This window comes from Arvicola amphibius, chromosome 6, assembly GCF_903992535.2.
Source record: "Arvicola amphibius chromosome 6, mArvAmp1.2, whole genome shotgun sequence".
In the NCBI taxonomy this organism is placed as follows: domain Eukaryota; kingdom Metazoa; phylum Chordata; class Mammalia; order Rodentia; family Cricetidae; genus Arvicola; species Arvicola amphibius.
The window spans coordinates 131,961,478-131,986,981 of record NC_052052.2 but is presented as its reverse complement, the minus strand read 5'-3'; the positions used below and the strand labels follow the sequence as shown (position 1 = coordinate 131,986,981).

Here is a 25,504-nt window from a genome sequence, read left to right as displayed (position 1 = left end):
GAAGCCAGACTAGAGATGCCATTAAGTGAAACCAAAATAAAAATGATCCTGCGAATTCTTCATTAAAGTGTTCTGTGTTCTGTGGCTTCTTAGAGAAACCTGACCAGACAAACCTGGTCTTCTCCGAGAAAGAAAAGGTTACCAAACTCAACAAGAAAAATGCTGAGAAGACCAAGTCCTCAGAAGTTCAGAGGAGCTATGTCATATGTCATCAGGAAAGACAAGAGAAGGTAGATTTTGTTCCAAGGAATCCCACGGAACTAAGAGAGAACGCAGATGGAAAAGAGGGTCCGTGCACAGAAAGTCTGGAGAGACAAGAAAGCAACATCCTGGGAGATAACCAAGACCCTGAGGATAAAAATGGATGTCTGTTTCTCAAAGGAGGGAAACGTGGGCTTCCTTCTAAGGAAGACAGCAGAGGAACAGAAGCCGAGAACGCAGTTTCAACAGCGGCAAGTGAAACAGCGCTGGACAAAGGTTCACCTGGAAATCAGCACGTGGACGGGACGAATGGTGGCCCATCCTCTGAAAGGTATTGTCACAGGTCACAGTACCACACAGCCACAACTGGGCTCTCTCACAGGCCTTTGTGCTGTGGTATTTGATGCCATTTTGAAGGAAAAATGAAGATGGTTTTAAAGGCAATGTTTAGGATGCGCTCCTCTCTTATATTGATTTTTCATGGCTACATTTTCCTATTATTCTGTTATTCCTCTTTCTATTTTCCATGATTTTCAGTTATTTCCTCCCTATCTCCCTCCCTCCCTATTTCCACTCTCCCTCTGCCCCTCCCTCCCCCTCTTAATTCCTTTCTCCCTTCCCCCTTCCCTTGCTTCCCTCCACTGGGAATGGAACTCAGGGCCGTTTTCATGCTAAGCCTGTGCTTCCTCCCTGAGCCCCATTTGATCATTTCTAAGTCTTACACTAACACTAAGATCACAAATTTTGATATCGTCAATAATCAATACCCTATAAAGAACAAGTAAAAAGTTTTGCTGCTTAGCAAACTTTCTAAGGCTAAGAATTAAATAATGATTATATTGAGTTGTAAATTAAAAACCCAAGTCTGAAAGAGTTGACCTAATCCATTATAGAAACATTATAGAAACAATCCATTGGTTGTTTCTTCCCTAGCATTGTAGGAAGTAGATAATTGATTAAGCTTCTTCCTTAAAATTAAAATTAAGGAGCGTCTCATACAAATTCAGGAATTTTTGTATCCAATTAAAATTAGCTACTCTAAGTACTGCATTTGTTAAAGGTATAATTGTTACTTAGCTTTAATATAATGCATTTGAAATTAATCTTGAAGAAATATAATTTCTATATATTAAACACTGGCCATTATTGAAGTCCATCATGACGGGATTTGCTCAGGAAGACCAGCAGCTGCCAGAACATGCCAATTAAGCCATTTCTTCTGCCTATAACTGTTCTTCTGTGGTTGTCAATCTTTAGAGAGATCACAGCTCCTTTTCTGTAATTTCTCTCTTCTGTTGTTAGGTTTCATAAATGACCACTTTTGGGCTCACAGTGAGGTCCCTGGAAGACTCTCTGTGTCTGGTAATCTATTTAGATTTGATGTCCTCAACTGCTGAACTGGTCACCTCTGTGTCACAAAGCTCATCGTCTTCTCCAAATACCATCCTAATTAAGTTTCAGTTCTAAGAGTTTTGACAATCATGGAATTTTTTTCCTTGAAACATTGAGATCTGCAAATGAGTTTTATTTTCCAGGTGCATCGGTAATATAAAGGCCATTTCTACACCAGGAATCCTGGGAAATTCGGCGTCAGGACCCACTTTCCAGAACGCTGAACAGACAGAGTCTTCTGGTAGCAGTAAGCGCAGAGTGGCAGAGGAGTGTTTCCTAAGCGAGGACAACAAAAAGAGCAGAATAGATGTAGTGAGTGTGGGGGAAGAGCCCACGGTCAGGACAGAGGAAGCCAGACAAGCCTGGAGCCCAGATGACAGACTCCAGGAGGGAATGAGCCTCCATCCAAGAGAGCAAGCCCCAGCGGTCCCACTGGGTAGGAAATGCTTTTTGTTCTGGACTTTTAAGCTTTCTAACTATCCACAGCAAGCATTCCAACTGAATTTCCCTTATCCTAACATTTCTAAAGAACACATATGCTCTGTGATTATATATTAGTGTGTTTAACTTGAACACTCTTTGTGCAGGCAAAAGAAACAGTCCTGTCTGTCTGTCTGTCCGTCTCTATCTATCTATCTATCTATCTATCTATCTATCTATCTATCTATCTACCTACCTACCTACCTACCTACCTATCTATCTATGGTGTGTGTGAATACATATTTAGTATGTATGTGATGCCTATAAACATGTGTGTTCATGGTGTGCACCTGCATTTACGGAGGCCGGAGGAGGACACCAAGTATCCTGTTCTATCATTTCTACCATATTCCTTTGAGACCGGAGCTAGGCTGGTGGCCATCAACCTAGGGTTACAGGCACAATGGCAGGCTTTTTACATGGCTCTTCGGGATCCTAACACATGTCTTTAGGCTTGTACATAAAGCACTTTTACCCATAGAGATGTCTTCCCAGCCTGAACAAAATCTGAAGCAGTGAATGCTTCCTGGGGAATTCTCTCCTGGTTTTATTTCAGAGTACATTCATGGCATGAGAAGTGAATGATTACATCAAATTAGATTCCAAGAGAGTTGTGCTATCTGAATATAAAAATGTTAACTTAATCAAACAAAATTAATATTATTATTTAATAGTATACCTAGAACAAGCCAAGTTATTAGGAAATATATATTGGATAAATTCCAAGTTTAAAGAACACAGCTGTTTAGGAACAGGGTAGTGGTGGTTCACATCTTTAATCCCAGCACTCAGGAGACAGAGGCAGGCAGATCTGAGTTTAAGCCAGCCTAGTCTACAGAGTAAGTTCCAGGGTAGTCAAGGTTACACAGAGAACACTGTCTCAAAAAAACCCAATAAATGAATAAATATATAGACTAAAGAACATAACTGTCCCCCTCCCTTTGTACCCTTGCTGTATGTGTGCAGTAGCTGTTTTAGTAAGGAAATGGAGAAGAGCAGAGTCATGGACAGCAACAGTCATGGGAATGGGAAGATCATCAGAAATATTACTGAGTAGCTATGCATGCTAGGCTTCATGCTGATGTGGACAATCACTTAAATATATCAGATGGAAGGTGGAAAGTGGGAGAAATGGGGTAGCTGTAGCATATAACTTATGTGGTTTCATTGGGGGTTTTATTTCCATTCAGTCAGGAAAAATTCACCTCTGTGCTTTAAGTGCCTCTGAAATAAAGCCTAAAACATTTTAGAAAGTAGCATACAGCATCAAATATTTCAATGACACAAGGAAATAATTCATCTTTCTCCATTTCACCCTCTCTGCTTTAATTAAAATATGAATTATACAGGACACATTTTCCAAAAAGATAAATCCATTAATTTCTCATGGTCAAATGAAAAATGGTTTCAGGCTTGAAAGCATTAAAAAAAAGTCATGCTGGAGATCAAACCAAGGATCTCGTCCATGCTAGGAAAGGGCTTTTCTGCTGGGCTTCAACTCCAGTGTCAGAAGTGTTTGTCTGTCCTGGGATTGCAGGGTTTTTGTTTTTTCTGTCTTGTATTTTCTAAAAATTATACTGAAGAGTTTGTGAATAACTTTATTTCCCAAAGATACCTGATAAGATATTCATGAATTACAGATCACTCATACGTGAAATGGAAATTTGTATTCCAGGGTCATTAGGGATAAGACAGGTGGCTGATTATGTTTTAGTTTTACAGGAGCCGATTTTCACTAGGAGACATGCTGCTCGTTGCTGAAAGTTCAGACGCCCTGACGGACAGCCCTTCCCTTCTCATTACTTTTCCTTACAGATGATGTCCCCGCTCCTGCAGCCCCATTTGATCACCGGATCGTAATGGCCAAACACGCTGCCGTAGACAGTCTGTACGCCGTGAGCAAATCTGAGATCCTAGGAGGGTGAGTGAGGCTCAGTTTGAACAATGCCTCAGTAAAAGCAGACAGTCTCCCCAAGGCAGAGCCCGAGATGGTGGAAATGTCGCTGGTCTCGACTTGCAAACACTAAAACACTAAAAGCAAACAGGTTAAGAGATTTTAACCATTTTTGAAAATTGTCACTTGTCCCGGATGGTTGACGTGGTAGCTATACTTCCTATTTAGCAACTGTTTTAGTTACCATGTCGTGATGTCACCAGAAGAAGGTCCAGGAACTGTCCAAACCCAGGTTTAGCCCTTAGGAAAAGAAATAGGAATGCATTCAACCTATGCATTTCCAGTGGCCTGGAGTTCATCTTTCTCTCAATCTAGCCCATTTTCCTTTTCTGTGGTTATAGCTTCCATGCTATTATCATTTTAGCTGATTGCTTTTCTCGTGGAAGAACTCAACTGGGTGTCATCAAAGTGCACACTGTCTCTTAAAGAAGAAGAGTAGAGGTCATCGGGGTCAGGGTTACACTGGGGGACCTTTTCCCCTCCTACTTCATCCACAGTCTCCCAATGACTTCCTGTAACTCAGAGCCTACGTAACAAAATTTACTACCATCGCACATTTTTTTTTTTTGTAAAATAGAAGGAAAGCAGCAAATTGCACCATATACACAATTAGCACATGGAAGATATGCCTGATCCCCCAGTGTGGTTTCTTCAGGATGTTAAGGGGTGACCAGTTAATTCTGTTAAGGTGTGTCCCCTCCTTACCATTCCACAGTCCTTTGCCCTCTGCCATGTAGAAGCCCCTGAACTTTGAAATAATTCCTAGGGTTTGTGCTGCTTTGGGGTTTGTCAGTGGCTCCTTTTGAAGTTCTCATCTGCCTCTTTGCGCACAGTAGGATTTGAAGTCGGTCATTGCTTGTTGTGGGCTCACCTCAACATTGGCGGCTATGCTGTACTGGAAAAAAAATAGGTTAGCAGAGCAAATGAAGTGTGCACCAAGTCCATGCTGCCTGTCGGTGGTAAGGGTTTATTATGCAGTAGCTTGTCTTTTACTTGGAGGAGAAATTGAAACAGGTCAATACCACAGAATTCTTGGCAATTTTAACCACTGTCCTTAATTCAAAATCCAAGTGACACTGACAAAATTTCTCTGTCCCCAAACAGGAATAAGTATTGGCATACTGCTGAGGCAAATTAACTTCTAGGATTTAGGTCAAGACGACAGACACAAATATAATTCAAGATGTAAGATTTTTTTTCAGGGCTTGCCCATTCCCTCTATGTAGCAGAGATTTGTGACATCCAATGCTTCTGACGTGGAAGACGAACTAAAAACAAGTACAACTTCCTGGGGGGGGGTGATATAGGTGACCCCTAGATCTCACCTTGGCCAGTGCTGCTCCAGATACTGAGACATATTTACAAGTCTGCTCACTCAAGAGACAAAGGACTGGGGACGCATACTGTCCACCTGGTAGGGACCGATAGGAGGCCCTGCAGACTACAGTGCCTCACTAAACCGTCTGTTGTTTGGCAGGGGGCGTTTTGGCCAGGTTCACAAGTGCGAAGAGAAAGCAACGGGCCTGAAGCTGGCTGCTAAAATCATTAAGATCAGAAGTGCAAAGGACAAGGTAAAGGCGCCGGGAGCTGTGTCTCCTCTCCCTCTGGGCCAGTCTCCACCACACTAATTCACTCTTTCCTTCTCAGGAGGATGTGAGGAATGAGATTAGCATCATGAACCAGCTGGACCACGTGAACCTCATTCAGCTCTATGATGCCTTTGAGTCCAAGCAGGACATCATCCTCGTCATGGAGTAGTAGGTGTCCTCTCCCCTCCACCTGCTGCCACACACCTTCTGCCCAGTGCTCATGACTCAGCCGGAGCCATGGGCAGTGCACCGTTGGCTCTGAGTTGCAGGAGACACGAGATCTTGCCAGAGTCAGAAGGAAACTGTTTCCAAGTGCAGTCTCCCAGTGTGACTCACTGATCAGATGCAGCAGGACAAAATAGATGCAGCCTGTATCTAGGCTCTTGTCCCAAACCAAGGTTGGGTTTTATCCTGTGCAACCTAAATGAAAAGTGGCTTGTGAATCTTGTTTCCTTACACAGTGATTTCTCTTACCTTGGGCATATATTCTAAACTTTAATGGATGACTAAAATTGGGAATGGTACTGAGCCAACAGGTTCTTAAATACCCATGGTAAAAATAAACTTATAAGTTAGCAGCTCGTGGTAAAATGAAACGATTACAATAATATATCAAACAAAAATTTTGTGAGCGCAGTCTCAATCTCAGGGTATCTTGTGCTATACTGATCACAGGTGACCATGAGTCACTAAAACCTAACAGAATGAAGAGGGGGTGGTTAAACATTCAAGAACACAAAGCACATGTCAAGCCCCTGATACTAAACAGCTCCATTTCAGAATCCCTTCTGCAAAGACTTGATCAGCTCAGGTGATAGAGTGCCTGCCGAGCATGCGTGATGCCCTGCTTTACATCTAAAGTCCTACAAAGTGCTACACCAGCACACCCAGCACCAAACTCAAGTAGTTTTAATGTTGAACAGACACTGAAAGCTGGTTTGTTTTGTTTGCCATGATATATAAGACTTTTGGAAAAACAACTGGATCCAGCATCAGCCACATAGAAACACTTTGCCATTACTCTTAATCCAGCCACACAGAAATACATTGCCACTACTCTTAATCTAAGAACTCAAAAGGTGAAGACCTTGACTCACTTCCTGTTAACACTGGAATCCCACCTCAGTGTGTCCTTGAGTTCTCTTCATCCCCAGTATCTGTTATGTGGCATACATGAACTCAGCTACAGTGTAGCCACCGATGACAGGGACTTTGAGACTTTAGTTGTGTGACGTTGAAGGTATAGACATAAGGTAGACTGAAGGTTTCCACATAAGCATCATGTAACCCATACAGTAAAGAAGGCAAGGCAATAACTGCACACACCAACCCGTTGCAAGAGCTACAGGCACTTGGGTGGCAACTTCACGCAAGACACACATGCGGTGTTCATGGAGTCAGGACTCAAAGTTCCACCTGTTCCCTCTGCAGTGTGGAGGGTGGGGAGCTGTTCGATCGCATCATTGATGAAAACTGCAACTTGACAGAGCTGGACACCATCCTGTTCATGAAGCAGATCTGTGAGGGGATACGGTACATGCACCAGATGTACATCCTCCACTTGGATCTCAAGGTACGGCATGTTTCTCATCCTGTGAAATGCAAGGCCTCCTTAGCTCTTCCCCCATGTGGAATATTATGTACCAGCCTTGGAAAAGTGTGTTGTCTCTGGTCATGTTTTCAGGAATTAACAAAAATCTCAATTTTTTTCCTTTCTCTTTTTGTTTGTGTGTTTTTTGAGCAGTGTCTTGCTTTTTCACCTAGCCTAGGCATGAACTTCTGAGTTCAAGCTATCCTGTCAAATCCAGCCTCCCTAGCTGGTGGGACAGACTCACGTCACACCACCTAGCAAAATCAGGATTTTTATTCCTTTTACAACTGTCACCGCTCTTGGGGACTAATATTCGCACACCCATCTTTAGAGTCCCTTGTTAAGATTATTATAAATTAACTTTATTAAATCAACACAGGAGGTCATTTCCCTAAAAGGGTAGAATTAAAACCAGCATCGCAATATTTCTGCCATCTCCTTACTATCAGAGTACACAGTGGGAATATTTTAGTCTTCAATTCCTAAGCTGTAGCTACCGTTTCAGGTCTTAAGAATCCCCAGTATCGTCTTGAATTCTTCTAGGAGACTCTGGTTTGGGATTTACTGTCCTATGTGTTTACTGAGTAGAGGCTGTGGGGAACAGAATGCAGGGCAGCTAGAGGGTGGGGCTGCACTGCCAAAGAGAAGCGAGGGCAGTTCTTCACAGATCAGAAACCAAGAGGGAAGGCAGTCCATTTCCTTCCTCCTCTTTATCTCTCTCTCTCTCTCATTATGAAGTCTCCAGAACTGGATTGCACATCACTTTAGATAAAACCAACAAAAGGCTGAGCCCTAATGGGCCGGGTCCAGTCTGCGTTAGAGTTAGTGTCACAGAGTGCATCTTCTTGTGTGGCTTGATCATTTTCTCATTTCTCTGTTTCACAGCATGACAGTGAGATAAATTGTGTATTCTATGTAACATACCATGTATTGTAAGTCTCCGGGGAAGGTACAGCTGAATAAATCTGGCCTCCTTAAATAGGTTTCCATGGGCCTCTCTTCCTACAACTTGGCTTCCCTCACGGTCTTGATTTATGCGCCTTGCCTTTCCCACTCACAGTTGCGCAGGAGGAGGAAGGGGGGAAGTGGTACATAAAACGACAAAGTCAGAGGTTAAAAATCATTAGCAAAGTCCTTGGCCACGAGCTGAATATGATAATGTGCGCGTCCAAAGAGTACTTTTGTTCACTGTGGATATTCCACAAATAACCCTAAAGGGATTTGATTGGCAACTGGAGCCAGGGGCTGACCTATCATAAATCAAATGACTCCGTCTGTGGCTTTGTAACATTGATTGAAGACTTGCAATGGGCAGTTTTAGTTATGGCTTATATAGAAAGATACTAACAAAGGTGACAGCCGGATGAGTCACGAAGGAGCAGGTTTCTTTAGAGAGTTCCTTGGAAGGAAAAGACTGATGGTATTGAGCGTGCATCACTTCAGGGAGTCAAGGGGAGACTTCAAATGATTCTCCTTTATAATTTTATTTCCCGAAAATCTTATCTGAGATGATGGACATTGTAAGTTTTAGTATCATAGAAATTATTTTTTTGAAGTGCCCTCATTTATATTCTGCAAAAGAATATTCAGGATACCGTGGTATTCTTTGATAATAGGACAGCTTTTACTTGTTCAAGCCACAATTTAAGCATGACTCCAAACTACCCTAGTGAGCACCTACCTCTGTGTAAAATGGCTTTTACTCTCAGACATCTGTTTTAGAGACATTTTAGGGAAGAGCTTCCAAAGATATTACACACAGTGAACTGGGCGGTTAGACGTTGATATGGAGACACTACATCATTTCACAAAGTGCGTCTGGGTTTCTGCCTCACTTGGACCTCCTTTCCACCAGACAGGATGTGGAAGGGGGTGTGGCCCACGTAAAGGATGGAGATGGAATCCTGGGCACCTGGCAATTTTGCAATGCCCAGCTCTTAGTGGAGATGAAATTAGAATTTAAGAGTTCTTGGCTCTTCTTTGAAAATACTATTTCTTTTTTTGTTAATGGATGATCTTGGCTTTAAATGAAATTACTTATTTTTTCCCAGACTTAAGGTTTTCTATCCCAATAAATATAGCTACATCAGCAGGACATTCCAGGGACACTGGGTAGGGTAGTAGTGCTGTAGCTTGAATTCGTCCCCTCCCCCAAGCCTGTCAGATTAGCAGGGCCAAGTTTTACTAGCATCTAACTCCAAGGGAACACTTAGTCAAGGACTTTAAGCACTGAGACTGAGCTCAGCAAAACCTTGGAATTTTGGAGATGAAGAATGAGCAGGAGACAAAAGCCTTCCTTTAGCATGCGACTTTCCCATAGACAAAGCACAAGGGAAAAATCTAGAGGTCAAAAATGTTCGCATTATATTGCATATTCAGCGTGGTTCTTTAAGTGAATCAGGCCATTTCTCTTGGAACTCGTAAATCTTGGGGGAAATATTCCTCCAAGAAGGAAATATACTTAATACTTTAACAGGAGAAGGGCTCTGTCAGTTCTGAACTGGCCTCCACCAGCCCACTTGGAAAATGCTGGAACAGCCTTCCCTCTCTTTCTCTCCTCTAGAAGGCCCCTGCCTGAACTCATGCATTATGGCAATCTGTAAAACCATGAAGAGGGACAGGCAGGGTAATGCAAGGTTGGCAGGCTACCCACAACCTCATCCACCACATAATTAAAGGAGAAAATACCCACACAGACAAACCAGCCCCCGAGTAAAAGGCCTGATATGTTTTTCCTGAGCATCTTGTATTTTTAGTTGTGGTTCAAGGACAATTTGAGTGAAAGATGGTTGTTTTCATTGCTAATGTGTCTCTTTCTCCTGGCAGCCTGAGAACATCCTGTGTGTGAATCGGGATGCTAAGCAAATAAAAATTATTGATTTTGGATTGGCCAGAAGGTATGTCTGTTTGGATGTAAGTTCAGGGATAGAGGTAGGGGGTGGGAGGCAAGTTCATTCTTTGCAAAGACTATCTGCGCTATGGCCCAGATCTCATGCCTTCATTTAGAATTAACTTAATCAAAATTAATTTTACCCTAACCCTGTTAGATTTGAGATTTAAGCATTGAGAAGTTTCTGTAATGCATATAATAAAAATGAGAAGTGAAAACCTAGTCCATTAAAGCTTGTTAACTTATAATGCATTAATTTAGAATCTATGTTTATCCTAATTTTATATTTGTTTCATTTATAAAGGAGGAATTTACTTTAAAAATGTTAGTAGTTTAAACAAGGCATAGCGGGTTCTGATTTCTTAGGGAAGCAAATAATTTACATGGGCATATGAAAAGCTCAGCACATTAATGCACAGAAAACGGATGCCATGGATTACTCCAGCATCTTGTCAGTTTGGAAGGGTTCGTCCTGGCCATGTGCATGGGATGAACTGTATTAGGTACTGTCACAACCTTGTTCAAATGTTCCAGTTATTTAGAATGGCTTTCTTACAACTGTTTCAGAATATTAAGGTTGTATAGGATTCGTTTTTACTTTTGAACCCCTGGAATGTTAATCAGTTTTTGACACTAGTATGGTTATTCAATTTCTGGCAAAAGTGTATTTATTTTTTGTTTGCTGCATAATTGAGCTTAGTTTTGCCTTATAGATGGTGCCTGTTTTCAATGTTCAGTAGTTTTGATTTTTGATTGACATGTCCAACCCTCCCACCTTGTTCCCTCATTTTCAGATACAAACCCAGAGAGAAATTGAAGGTGAACTTTGGAACCCCAGAATTTCTTGCCCCTGAAGTTGTGAATTACGATTTCGTTTCCTTTCCTACAGATATGTGGAGTGTGGGTGTCATCACATACATGCTGTAAGCAGCTCTCCTGTCTTTCACATGCTCATCCTTAATCTGTGAACATTCGAGGAGGTCTCACTGGGATGAAAACCTTGACCCAGGTCTTCTAGACTAGCACAGTGACACCGCCCATTGCTTAGGTTCTGTTGAGTCTTCTAAGTGGAAGGAGTCAATCCTTTTCCCTACTATATCTAAAAAAAACCAAACAAAAAATGCATGTCTTCTCGACAGGTTACTTTGAGTCCCAGGATACCAGCTAAGAGTCCTAAACATAGTTTTGGTTTTGTCTTATTTTGTTTTGTTTTAGACCTTATTTTATTATTTGAGCTTTATTTAGGTATAGCTAAAACCTTTAGTGCTGCAATTGCTTCATTGGGAGTTGGAATGGGAGACACAGGCACATTCCTGGCTGCAATGATGTATTATATACTTACAGTTTATCAATATTTTCCTGTTTTCATTTTTAAATGGCCAAACTAAAAAGTATTCTTTCTATAAAGCATACAAAACTGTTTAAACAATCCTCACCTTCAATTCGGTGTCTTGTAGACTCAGTGGCTTGTCCCCGTTTTTGGGAGATAATGATGCAGAGACGCTGACCAATATCCTGGCATGCAGGTGGGATTTAGAAGATGAAGAATTTCAGGACATCTCAGAGGAGGCCAAGGAATTCATCTCTAAGCTCCTCATTAAGGAGAAGAGGTAAACCAAGTTCATCTCGTGTTGCAGGAGGACTAGGGATGACTAGGTGCAGTGTGCACCGTGGAGTTAGTAGATCCCATCCCCTCCCTAACATCCGTGATGCCCATGCCGGCTCTGAATGCAATGAGGGTTGAATCCTTGACCCAATCTACTAGTGCCTAGGGCTGTTTCAGTCATGAGAATGAATGGAACTGAAAAACTTGGGTTTTTTTTGTGACTTTTGTAATGAAGTTCCAGCAGTCTGGTTGATCTCGGGTGACCTGCCCTCAATCCCTTTCTCGTTGATCAACATTTATGGGCCAGACAGTATCATCTGTTTTTTTTTTTTTTTTTGGACATGATTTCTTTTAATCAAAGCCCTTAATTCCCAGAGGGAGAAGTTTCTATTATGACCACTTTATGATGTGGCCATATATTGTTAGCCTATTGCTGACAACATTGCCAAAAAGAGGCCGCAATGACACTAAACAGAAGTTGGTCTTCCTCCAAGCTTACGCTCTAGACTGTCAGATGGCCTTATATTTTCCTCTCATGCTAAAAACACATTAATTTAAATTTTAGTGGATGAACAAGCATGATATTAAAATATAGGGGCTTGATTTTAGATTCATGGAGTAAGAAGGGCACTGTGAGCAGCCTCTTTAGATGGCTTTATATCTGAACTGTGTGACAGTATGTCACCTTTAAGATCTTCAGAGCCAATTACAGCTGCTTTATTGTCCTTATAGCACTTAGGCCCACTAATAAACAAGACTGTGAAGTAATAGGAAAGAGGATGTTATGGGGAGCAGGAGAAATACCGTAGGTAACCGGTAATGGTGGTAGGTGGGGGAGTCTTTCACTTGAGCAGTTAACTGGCCAACTATCCCTAGGAAACAGGTCTCAACTGGCCTGGAGCTCAGTTTGTACACCAGGCTGGCCTCAAACCCATAATGATCTATCTGCCTGCATCTATCTCTCAGGCGCTGAGATCTAAAGGCGATGCACCATCATGTCTGGCAAGATAGATCTTTTTAGAAAGAAATGATACAAACCAGTTCATAAGACAATGGGGCCAGATCCGAATCTCTAAAGCAGTGGTTCTCAACCTTCCTCATGCTGTGACCCTTTAATACTGGTCCTCATGTTGCAGTGACCCTCAACCATAAAATTATTTTCATTGCTACTTCATAACTGTAATGTTGCTACTGTTACGAATTGTAATGTAAATAATTTTAGAGATATGATTTGCTGAAGGGGTTGCAGTTAAGAACCGCTGCTCTGAAGGACGAGGATCAGTCTGAGAGGATGGACAATCTAGAGAATTAACTTGTTTGTCCTTGACTTCTAAGCACAATGACAGACAATATTGTTATTATTTTATGTTTATGGATCCTCGACAATGTAGAGATGGAAAAATGCCAACTTTTTCAAACTTTGAAGGATGAAAAACTGTGTTTACTTTGAACTGTGTGTATGTGTTGTGTGTGTTTTTAACTCCCAGATACTCCTGTGATAAATTCACCAACACTCCTTCATTCAAAAGTTAGCAGACATATTCAAAAGATTTCCCATGCATACTGCTTCTCTAGTCATTGAGAATTACTGGAGCATTTTATTCCTGTAATTAAGAAATGTGCATTTATTTCTCTGTTAAGAGTTCAGATGTCATATCACAGAATAATTACTTATATTTGAAGAAACATTCAATTATTCATAAGAATTTGATTATTGTCCTGTTTGTATTACCAATGTTGTTACCGTGGTTAGAGCTGATAGTCCCCTCTGGACATTCCTATCGCACAATTCCAGAAAGCAGGCTTGAATGTGAGTTAGCCACTCTACCAAAACCTGTGACCAGAGCCAAAGAGAAACTGTGGATGCAGGCGTCATTTAGTGGGCTCCTCTAACATGCTTCTGAATTTCCCTCTAGCTGGAGAATAAGTGCCAGCGAAGCTCTCAAGCACCCTTGGCTGTCAGACCGCAGACTCCACTCCAGACTGGCCCAGGTGACCATACTTCCTGTTTTCTCTTTGCTTTCCATTTGCCTATCTCATCGGATTCTGTAGTCAGCTTGGCCTTAAGTGAGATTTCCCATGTGTTTGCTCACAATTTCAAATCTATGCTAGAAATAAGTGGCTTAGAGTGTTTTGATTGAGATAATAATGTTATATTTTATGTATGTTTCATAGACTGCTTTTAGCACTAGGGAATCATTGTATCTGTTGTAAAGTGTGTTGCACCACAAACTCTCCCACTTACACGGATACATGGCCTGGGATATATAAAACAGTTTGGAGGAGATATGCTAATAGACATTTAGGAGAATTCTCTCCCTAAAACAACATTCACAATTCTAAATTCTCTGTTCGCCTTGTGTACTTTATTCTCCTCTGGGCACCAGCTCGTCTAATACTCAACGTGGCATAAGCCCACCCACCTCCTATTTCATTCTTCTCCAAGTTCTGCACCTTGTGTATTCTAATCGCATTAGGAATCTCTCCAGCTCTCTTCATCCCACGTTGCCCTGGCCCGGGAGATCTGCTCCTGGAATTGCTACCGTAAACTTCTAACTGCTTCTCCGCCTCATATGCTTTCCCCTGCCAAATAACAATGAATTTTCGAGATAACGCAAAGGCAGATGCACCACATTAAGTGGCCTTACTTAACGCTTAGGTGTAGCTGGGATAGATGAGCGTGGAGGTGATGAGCAGCCCACCTCCCGGACTCCAGTTTGTAAGGACGTCTCTAACGGGTACACTGGTTGGTCGGCTGATTCCCGGCCTGGGACTCTACATCCTCTCCACACTCCCATTTGCTCCTACTCTTCTCTTCACCGTCCATACTCCTGGGGTTTGGAAGAGAACTTCTCTCTGACCAGCAAACCTTGGAATGACTGCTTCAGATTCTCACTTTTTCCACAGCCAGTTTTATTGAAATTAAATCTACATTCTAAATTCAGCATCAGTACTGAGTTTATTTGTGTCTGAATATACCTTTCCTTGATAATTGGTACTGATGGCAAATAAAAATAGACTCATTACCTAGCCAGTACCTCACCCAGACTGCATAAACTGCTTATTAGGGTGACCAACCTATTCTGAGCCCATTTTCCACCAATGTATTTTTAACCAGGAGTCTAAATACACTTTGACCATGTCAGGACAATATAGAAACCACAGCAAGGAATTAATGACATTATGCAGGCTAGAAAGTTGTTCAAAAAAATTTTAAATCATGTGACCACAACTACAAAAAAAAATCACCTTTTTGTTATCCCACCCAACTGGTGACACCTGAAGCAAATAGATATCACAAGAAAATAGTTTTTAAACTCGCTGTGCATACATCTAGTTATTATTAAAGTCGTACTTACATGGAGCTGACTCTAACTGCGTTACAAGGATTAACACATGGAACCCTCATGCTGACCTCATTAACCTGGCATTATTACTATGGCCACCGTGTAGATGAGAACACTGTGGTGGGGTCAGGAAGTGCTGGAACATGGATAAAGCTTTACCACGCTCCTGACGAATGGGAAGAGGCTTGGAGCTTGCTTCCAGACCCACTCCAGTTCTATATGTGTTTGGCATTTCCGGGTGCCTACATGCAATCAGTACTCTTTATTTTTCAATAAAATACAGGTTGATCATCTCTTATCTACAATGCTTGGGACCTTAAGTATGTGGGATGTTAGATTTCTTCTGATTTTGAAATATTTGCATGTGTATGATGAGATACCTTAAGCATGGGACCCAGTCTTGGCATGGAATCCCCTTGTCTCATGTACACCCTATGCGTACCATCTTCAAGAGGCTGTGTGCAGTGTGTTTAGTGTACCTGCATTTGGACTGTTAGCACATGAAGTCAGCTGTGCACTTTTCTACTTACATAGCCATGTCATTGGAACTCAAACAGTTTTAGATTTTGAAGCCTTTCAAATTTCAGATTTTTGGATTAGGGATATTAAACCTGTTGAGACTTAAATTTTTGCATATTTGCTTTTGAAGCAATCTGGTTCCTGTATGTTCTCTAAAATAAGAATTTTCAATGTGTCAAAATGTTAATCTGATCGAAAACTGCCAGTTGGCCTACATTATTTCAAGTACTTTGTGTTTTCTTATTTATCTCTTTTAATTGTTTAATGCTTGAAAGCTATTAATTTAGCTTTTGATCAGTTGAACTGCCATTTCTTTAAGAAGCATGTTTTTTCCTCTCCTAGAAGTTACGACCTGGAAGTTCTCTGTCTTTCTAGTCTTAGCTTAAAGCGCCAACACAGTGATTCTGTTCTGTCTTCTGTCCCCAACCACACACAACACATCCACATCAGAAGCAGCCCTCTGTCTAGCAGAACTCAGTAGGCACTCTTATGAAATTCCTCAGTGCTCTGGAGCCAGAAGAAAGAAATGTGAGCAAGGATGGTTTGGCTTCTTTTCTCCTGGAACAAAACTTCCTTCTCCCCTTCTTCCTCTTCTCAGATCTACTCACTTTGTGCTGTTCTTTTCCCGCCAGTGAACGAAAACAGACCAAAGGCTAATATCCACTGCTGTTCATACCATCCAAGGATTTCCTTATTCCCAACATCTCTATCAGTTGTCTTTCCATCACTGTAACATACATACAACATGATGAAGTTGTTGTGTTAAGCTTTCCTATTTTACATCACAATTACAAACTCATTAGTCTTGCTCCTCTGGAGATGTAGTCCGAAAGGGTTCACTTTCTGGCCGGGAAAAGACAAACAGAACAGGCTAGGGTCCTATCACTTCCCTCAAAGTTATGACCCCAGTGACTTTAAAGATATACCAACACCCCCAAGTAGCACCACGGGCTGGAGACTAAGCTTTTATTTAGCACATGGGCCTAGGGGAAGGACAGTTAAAATACAAGCTATGTCATGACCATCCCCAATCACAGAGTCTTCATATTCCTGCCGCTGTTCACACCAAAGCAACACACTAGCAGACACAGCTATTCTAATACATTCTAAACTCCAGTCTTGTCTCTGTCACTCTTTGTCGCATAGAATCCTGTTAACTAAGGCTGATGGTCAATGCCACAGAAGCAGCCATTCCTCTCGTTTGTCCTAGCCCCAGGGTCATCGGTACTAGTTCTTTTGCTCTGCCAAAGTGGGCTTTGAGCAAACATACATTTGTCAATTAAATACAACGAGGGAGGGAGTGGATTGACCCTGGCTTCAGTGGAAGAAAGGGAACTGATGGCTGGATGTCATCGTAGAGTGAGGAACAGGTGTGCTTATCAGAAGGTTGCTGACATTTTATCCTCTTGGATGTCTCTGGAAGATCACCACGAACCCAATAGCGAATTATCAGTTCCTCACATGCTCTGTTATTGTAAGTCAGAAACTGATAAAAAGCTGTTCTAATCGTTCCTCCAACGTTTCTGTTTCCCTAGAAGAACTCTAACTCTGGTGCACAGAACCTCACGACCAAATAACTTGAGGAGCGAGCCTATTCCAAAGGTTGGTCTCAAGTTTCCCCCACCTCCTCCCATGGGAACAATTAAAATTACATTTGTTTGGGGATAACTGGGATTGTACCCCCAGGAAAAGCAGATTCCAGTTATCATGAAAATGTACTCCTCTGGTCTTGGGACTGTTTGCTGAGTGGTGTCTGCGTATTGCTTATGTGAAGGGCGTAGGAGAGAGAAGCTGGGTGTTTCTTGCACAGGTATTGAGAGACCCAGGCAGTGTTTAGGTTGGTGGGTAGGAGAAGGTTCCAATCAGATTACTGTGTTTTCTTCTTTCCAGCTTTACCAGGTCCTGGGGGAGGAAGTGGATTGTAGGTAGTCCAATGCCCCAGCTTGTTGAGTAGCCCCACTGAGATAAATACAGGCAGAGACCTGCGACTTCTTTGATGGAGGAGAGTTATCTGTCTATGTTTCTTTCATTGATTAATTAATAAAGAAAACTGCCTTGGCCCTTTAAGAACAGAAAATTAGGTAGGTGGAGTAGACAGAACAGAATTGTGGGAACAAGGAAGTAGAGTTGGGGAGACGCTTCAGGCAGTCGCCATAGGAGTCTCCATGCTGCTCCTCTCCGAGATGGACGCAGGTTAAGATCTCTCCTGGTAAGCCACAACTCGTGGTGCTACCCAGATTACTAAATATGGGTTAAAGGAAGATGTGAGAATTAACTAATAAGAGGCTGAAACTATGGGCCAGGCAGTGTTTTAAAAGAATACAGTTTCCGTGTAATTATTTCGGGTGCAAAGCTAGCCGGTGGCCGGGTGGCGGGACCCAGCCCCGCCGCTTCACACTACAGATTGGCGCTCCAACGTGGTGGCTAAATCCACTTAAAAACCTTGCCCGCTTGGGATCGGAAAGAAAGTACTCTGAGACCATGCCAATGGCTCACTGCTCCCTTCCTGCACCTGGGCAGATGGCGGAATCAGGCTTAGGCGAGCGGGACAGCATTTGCGGATTCCTGCCGCCATAGAGAGAGAGGTTTTTCAGACTGCTCGGTGCTCTGCGTGTCAGATTTGATTGTAACTTGGATGAAAAGAGTTTCTGTGCTGCACGCTCAGTCTCAGAATTAAACTGCTGAGTGCGGCTCCAATGTCGACTGCTGTGTGCCTGGAACTGTGTGCGGCCCAGGGGCACCAAATGACTGAGGCAGGAGCGGCTTTGGCTCTGCTCCGCCATGCTGAATTGTGCTGACCTCAGGCAGGAACTATCGTAATTACCATGATAACAGCGCAGTTAAGGTTTAGACTTGGCTATAAACAGGCAGTACCGTATTATTTTAAGAAGTGGTTAACCTTTTAAGAAATGCTCCTGGATAGTAAAAAATTACAGATTCACAATAGAAAAGATTCAGACATAGAAGGCCTTTAAATGGCTCACGTAGGCTTAAAAGAGAGAAAAAGAAAATATAAAGAATAAAGTTTCCGTGTAATTATTTTGGGTAAAGCTAGCCGGCGGCGGATTAGCTGGTTGCTGGGAACTGGGCGGCGGGAACGCAGCCCCGCCGCTTCACACTACACTTCTTAGCACAGTGGGCTCCAGAATTTGCACAGAAATTGTCTCAGGGTACCCTTATAGTTGTGATACCTGGCAGAATGAAGTAATACACCCAAGACTATTCAGACTTTACCTAAAAACAGTGGAGTGAGATACTCTGCAATTCTAGAAGCTAAAGTCTGCATTCCCCCACACAGCAGCTGCCTCTGACCAGGGTTGAGCTCTCTGACTTCAAGAAACACAAAGTCAGGTATGGCTTCTTTGCCCCATGCTTAGTTTTGTTGGATTATTAAGGGACAGTTTTGGGGCATGCCTTTTTTTATATCAATAATAAATTCAAGGCATATTCTAGAAAAGATAGAACAGCAGGGCAACAACCAAGAGACTTAGAAATCGCAATATTTAGACTTTAAGAAGGGCTACCTCCCTAAACTTAGAAAGTCTGCAGTCATTCTTGCAGCAAAATTTTAATGACTGCACAAGGCTTACACTTTTGCAATGGGCAACTAGTCTTTCTCCCCACCCCAGCCCCAGCCCCCTTTTCATCTTGTGGTGCCTGGGATGAATCCAGAGACTTATGCATGCTAAACAAGTGCTCTAACCTTGAGCTGTAAACTCCAGCTCTAACTGGTTTTAATCTTTCATTCTGATCTATATTTTTCTGGGCCAGGGTTTCTGCTTGTCCGTCTGCCAGGATATAGTCTTTTAAGCGGCCTTGAGTCTTTTAGAGAATAAGATGGAGAGGGACTAAGTCAGTATATCACAGTCAAAGGCTCAAGCTAGGGTTTAGAAAGCACGTAGCCTTTGTCGGGGTTGTCTAAAAGTCTGTCATTTATTTAGAAACCTATGAACAGTCAAGGAGAAGATTTGAACTTTGTGTTTCCAAGATCATCCTTGTTTGTCAAAAACTGTAAGGGCAATAAGGTGAGAGGAGTTGGAGGAAGGTTTTGCTTTAAGGCCAACAGGAGCCCCAGGCCTAAGTGACAGCACTCAGTCATAGCCTGCACTGGGAGCTGTGAACACCCAGGGCCCCAGAGCAAGCAGGCAATGCCAATCCCCATCTCTCCTCTCCCCCACCCTTTCCTTCAGAAGCAGCTTTGTCCCCAGCCACCACAAACCCCTAGGGTTTGCCACAAACCACCTTCCCACAGAGAGTACTGGAGTCACTTTTGAGGCCTGGTGGGAATGAGTGCACTGGGTGACAGGAGGTTGCATTCCAAGGCGGGCCTGTCGCCAGGGTCTGTGGGGAAAGAATGAAGAGGAAATGGTGGTGGGAGGAGGTAACGTCCTTCGTTGCCAAAGCTGTCACTTTGAACCCAGTGTGATGGAAGACAGTGCAGCCCCATGTAGGAACAGAAACGGAAGCACTGAGCTGGTCACACCGTACAGCTGGGTACACTCTGCTGGAATTACTGAACTCAGACAGGTTTGTTTCCTGATGGTCTAGGGCTGCCTGCCTGCCTCCCTTCCCTGGGCTCCTCTAGCCCCATTTGGCCATAGAGGCTCCTTGCAGGTCAGGAAGAATGTTTTCAGATCTACACAATCTGCCTGCTTCCTTAGTTTCTCTTCAGTCTCAATTGTAGGGGTGGAACCCAGCCTCATGCTTAATGTTCATGGGGCCTACCATGGTGCCACTATTTAAATTAAAAATGAACTCAGGATGGCAAACTCCAGATCTGCCTGGCCTACAGAATGAGCTCAAGGTCAGACCAGACAACTGTCTCAGATTTTCAGATTATAAAAGAGAGCTGGGGCTACGGCTTGTTGGTATAGTGCTCACCCAGTGTGTGCAAAGCCTGGGTTCAGTTTTCTTCATCACACAAAAAGGAAAAGGAATGTGGTGTGTGTGCACTCGTGTGTGTGTGTGTGTGTGTGTGTGTGTGTGTGTGTGTATGTGTTTGTATGTATGTGTGCAGGTATCAACACTGAGAGAAACCACTTAAGAAGATGAGTGAGGTTTGTGGTAAGATCTTATAAGTGACACTAAGTTTGAGATGAATATTTTAAGAGATCTGGTGGTTAAAGATTATTCCTGTGGAAAAGAAAGAGATGTAGGTTCCAATAAAACACAAAACTAGCCTGGTGGCTCTCTGTCAATCACTCCCAACCTGAGTCTTCTCCTGTCTATAAGGCATAAAAATTGAGATGTTGCTTAGAAATGAGTCTGGGCAGCAACCTCAATCAGAGGTGGGAATGTGGTCTGCTCTTTGGATCTATTTAACTGTAGGTAGAAAATATTTGGAGAAAAACATTGTAGGGAAAAAGTGGGAACTTGTCGTTGTTTCCTAAACAATGGGACACAACTGTTCACCAAACCTTCTATCATTAGCATTATTAGTCACCTAGACATGATTTTAGACATACAAGAAGCTGTATGTGGGTTTTACACAAATTTTATGCTACTTTATATAAGGGATTTTGCCATCTGTGGATCCCGGCATTTGTGGGAGGGTCGGTGGAAATACAACAGATACTGGGTGACCGTATCCCCTGCCTAGCCCAAACTCTCACTGATGCTGAAATCAGGTGACCATGGACTGACGACAGCAGCATAGGAGTGGCTGTGCTTCAGAGGAAACAAAGAGGGCCTTGTCCTTCAGTACTGCAAATAGTGCTAAAATACTCACAGGGGCTTTAAAAAAAAAACCAAGCAGCCCTGGTGAGCAGTGGAATCTGTCAGGCGTTTTCTTTCTGTCTCACACACATACACACATACATTATGAAAAATCATCTGTGGTTTTCCTAAGGGGCATAACCAGCTAATTACAATTTTAAAGTCCTGCTGAATTAACAAGATTGGTATTTTGTTTGCTTTGCAGGAAAACTGCTGCGGTTGCTGCTGCTTTGAGAAGACTTCTGGAAAAATCAGCAGTTCTGGTGCCTTGACCCTTGTGATGACTGGCAGCCATAGCACGGGCAGCCGTGAACTTGAACTTGGAGAGGCTTTGCTGTGCTCAGTGGGCGATCCAGGCGGTTCCCTAGGGGCTCAGGCAGATGGCCACACCCCACTTAGTGCGCAGAGGGGGAAGATGTTGCTCTGCCTCCTCGACTTCTTGTGTTTGTTTGTAGTTTTGGATGCTAGTGCGGCAGCAGGTACACTATGCTGTTTTTCAGGCTACCAGAGCAAAGCTTGAAATGCATAAATCTGGAGGATACATTTGGAGAGAGAAAATGGCTTCCGGTTGTTGCACTGTGCTTTTCAAGTGGGCAGTATCACCAGAAAATGTCTAAGGTTTGGGCACTTTGATTTGCATTTCTTTGTGATCTGAAATGGGATGAAGTCAATGGAAAATTTACTTGCTGGAACATAAGGCCTCTAAGGCAAGAGACTTCACACAGGGCACCTTCTGTGTATTCTCAACTTTCTCCCAAGTGCAACAGTTTCTACCCAATGGCTGGTTCCATGTTCAGATTCATACCATACCTTTTCACAGAGTGCCCTTTGCTCTGGTCTAACGGGCAAGTTCATCCCCATTAAACATGGTGGTTTGGGGACATGATGCAAAGGGGTCTATTTGTGGTTAGTCCTTAAAATGATGACCTTCAAAAGATAGTCACGAGAACTTCCTTCAAGCCCTAGATGTCACCAGTAGGAGATGGATCTGTGCACCCTGGGGAAGGACAATGCTCAGATTGCAGTGTTGGTGACTAGAAAGTGGCTCTCCAGCTTCTGGGTAAACTGAATTTAGAAAACCAATAATCATAATTATGCAAATTCACAGCTTTGCAAATTCTCACAGGAGTCAATAGTTGTAGGGAGATAAATAAGGAAAACTGATTTCTGGTTGCAAACTGTTTGTTGTTGTTGTAGTTAATTTTGAAACAGGGTCTCATTGTGTAGCCTTGGCTGGTTTGCAACTTGCTATGTGGACCAGGCTGGCTTCAAACTCATAGATACCTACTTGTACCTGCTGCAGAGTTGTGGGCTGCAAACTTCCTATTTCCTAGCACATGGGCTATTTTCTGTCAGATGTTTAATAAGGAACGTGAGCATTACTGTAGGTGACATTTAAGGGACAGAAAGCTTTGGGGCTACAGAAAGCAAAATAGGCAACATTTTTGTACGAAGACAGAACTTTGCAAAGCTTCCTGAAAATGCAGTGCTTCCTTCCTTCCCTTCTCCCTTCCTTCCCTTCTTCCTATTCCTCTTCCTCTTCCTCTTCTTCTTCTTCTTCTTCCTCTTCCTCTTCCTTCTCCTCCTCTTTCTCTTCTCCTTCAAAAAGAACACATACCCCCCCCACACCCCCACCACACAAACACAGGAGCAGGGACAAATAAGCAGAGTTCTGACTTCAATGTTCTATTACTGTGCTATGCTTAGCTGATACTATTCACTGAATATGGAAAAAATACAAGCCAGTGCATGCATTAATGTTCCTTGACCACAGCAGGTTGGCACTCACTCAAATGCTAAATGGGGCACAAGGGTCTGGTTGGAAACCCTGCATGGAAGGGCATTTTCAGCTCTAAGCATGGACTCTTCCCCCAGCTCGGGGCACAGATCTTCTGAGAGACATCAGCTTTCGTTCTAACTCATGTTGGCAGACACTTGGGCCTGCCACATGTGGAAGGGACAGCTTAGGTCACATACAGGCATGATTTTTTTTGGCCACCTGAATCTATATGATGACCCCACAATTAGTTGGTATGATTTCTTTAGCTTTTGTTTTCCAAGGCTTAGAAAGGAGGCTGCTGGGAGTGGCTCTTCCAATGTGCAGTTAAGCTTGTGCATTTCAGTAAGAAAGGTGGGTAGCCCCATGCCAGCGGCAGCATTTTATAGCCGAGCTCAGCCACCAAATGATGATTGCAGACTGAGTTACAGAGGTGCAGGAGCCGACCAGTCTGTCTTCTCTTGTCCCCTCCATCCACACTGCTGCTTCAGCGTAACTTGCTAGATGTCAGCCGTGGTGGGAAAGGAGCTTCGCAAAGCCAGGGAATCAAGCCAGATGCCCGTGTGGACTCGGAAGTGGAGCCTGTCTGCTCTGGGGCTCTTGTCATCAACTTTTCCAAGGGGTCATAAGATTTTGAGGGACTGTCTGCCCTCCACCCTCTTCATGAACAGGAGGGCTCCGCTCATCTCCCTCTGATGCCTGGAGAAGTTGTTTTCTTGAGCATCACAAGGCAGCAATGGGCACTTCCTGCTGTTCAGAGAGAAATACCCTGCAAATAACTTTGATATGTGTCCATGTTCAGATTTTCGGAAGACAGTAACACTTACCCAGATATTTAAGAACAAGAAAGAAGGGGCGTATGTTTTCATTCGCTTCACAAAAATACTCTGGAAGAAATTTCTCTGACATAGCTTAGGGCAAAGCTTTACAGGTAACACGTATGTACTGAGACCCAATAGTTTAATGTTGGTGGCTTTTTGTCAAACTGATATTAATTTATTTTGTTTCTTTAAGAATGTAAATAGGCATGTATAGTTTGATGTTTTGAAGAACATGTGTGTGCTTGTGGAAATTAACAGTCAATTTTCTTCTTGTTTTGGAACAGAAATATGGATTTTATACTAAGGAAATGAAAACTACACTCTTAACTCATTCCTTCTCCTCCCCCTGCATCCCTACTGCTCCCCTTTACTTCCTCGCCTGGGCAGTGGGGTGCCAATGTACATACATGTGCTTGTTTAGCTTGGGCTGTGGGCCAGCTCATTTGGAAAATTTATTTATGAAAGTATAAGCAAGAGGGGGCGGCAGGGGCCTGTGGGCTGCAGTGGTTAAGCTCGGCTCCACCATCCCTGTGGGCCTCACTGGCTGGAGCTCATTGCCCAGTGTCTCCAGAACTCAGACACTGTGCTTGCTTCTTAAATTTTTTCTTCACTTGTTTCTTTTTCTTTAGTTAGAACGAAGTCTGTCTTCTTCATTATGATATTCCTCTAAGAGCCAGCCAGCCTATCTGCAGGCCTGCCTCCTCCCTCCCTCTTTCCTTCCCTCCCTCCCATCCTTCTGTCCTTCCTTCCTCCTTCTTTCTTTCATGCTAGAAATGGACCCCAGGACCTTATACATGCTAGGCACATGCTGTACCACCGAACTGCACATCAACTCCCCCGTGACTTTTTGAGATGAAAATTTATTTTCCAAATGGCAAAGTGCTTTCGGTGCCACAGGAAGGTAGATAAGTGACACATTCGATGCTGGCTTTCGGGGTCAGAGTGTGTCCTTGTGCGACTTGCAGTTTCCCCAATCAGAAGTCCCCCACATGTCGTCTCGCCCCATTTTGGTGAGGTGTGTTTTTATACGTGATCTTTCTATATGGACAGTCTCACCTTCCATGAAGACATGTAAAGGATGTGACCACCCACTCAAAGAGCAGCAGACACCTAACCCTGAGTGGAGAAGCTGGACATGTGTGCATTTTGCTGTCGCCTTAGCTGACAGATGTCCGTGTGTCCTGAAGAGGTTCATTCATGCAGATCAGAACTGGAGTGGATTGTGTGATGACTTCATATGTCATGTATATTTTTAAATTCTGAATGGAGTATGAACATTTGGCTGTATTTCTTTGCCTTATGAAGGTGTATTGTAAGTCATATATATGTATTATTTTGAAGAACAACATGGATCTTATTTATCTTTGTTAACGCTCTAAATGATTCAATAAAGAAGCTTTCGTAAATGCAACACAAATCCCTTCCTTTTTGATGGTGGCAGCATCCACAGTGAATGGCTGAACAAAGGGGCAATGGAATTAGAAAGCCTGAGAGCCACTCTTAAAGGCATAGGCTCTGGTCTTTCAAGTTATTACTTAGCCTGAGATGGCCATGAAGCAGCATGGCACAGGCCTGTGGTCCCAGCTGCGTATGAGGCTGAGGAAGATGATCGATCGCATGAA

The 25,504-nt window shown here is 43.0% G+C and overlaps 1 protein-coding gene across 1 annotated transcript in view; it reads left to right on the top strand.

Annotated features, from left to right (window-relative positions):
- The window catches only part of Mylk4 (myosin light chain kinase family member 4), a 34,135-nt gene extending 8,909 nt beyond the window's left edge, over positions 1-25,226 (top strand). The window contains exons 5-16 of the mRNA XM_042055330.1: positions 94-532; positions 1,737-2,029; positions 3,889-3,994; positions 5,505-5,598; positions 5,675-5,784; positions 7,048-7,189; positions 10,034-10,104; positions 10,892-11,020; positions 11,555-11,707; positions 13,620-13,695; positions 17,105-17,171; positions 21,490-25,226. Of these exons, the coding sequence (XP_041911264.1) occupies positions 94-532; positions 1,737-2,029; positions 3,889-3,994; positions 5,505-5,598; positions 5,675-5,784; positions 7,048-7,189; positions 10,034-10,104; positions 10,892-11,020; positions 11,555-11,707; positions 13,620-13,695; positions 17,105-17,146 (1,655 nt within the window). The 3' untranslated portion in view covers positions 17,147-17,171; positions 21,490-25,226. The remainder of the gene's footprint in view (positions 1-93; positions 533-1,736; positions 2,030-3,888; positions 3,995-5,504; positions 5,599-5,674; positions 5,785-7,047; positions 7,190-10,033; positions 10,105-10,891; positions 11,021-11,554; positions 11,708-13,619; positions 13,696-17,104; positions 17,172-21,489) is intronic.
- Positions 25,227-25,504: the final 278 nt, after the last annotated feature.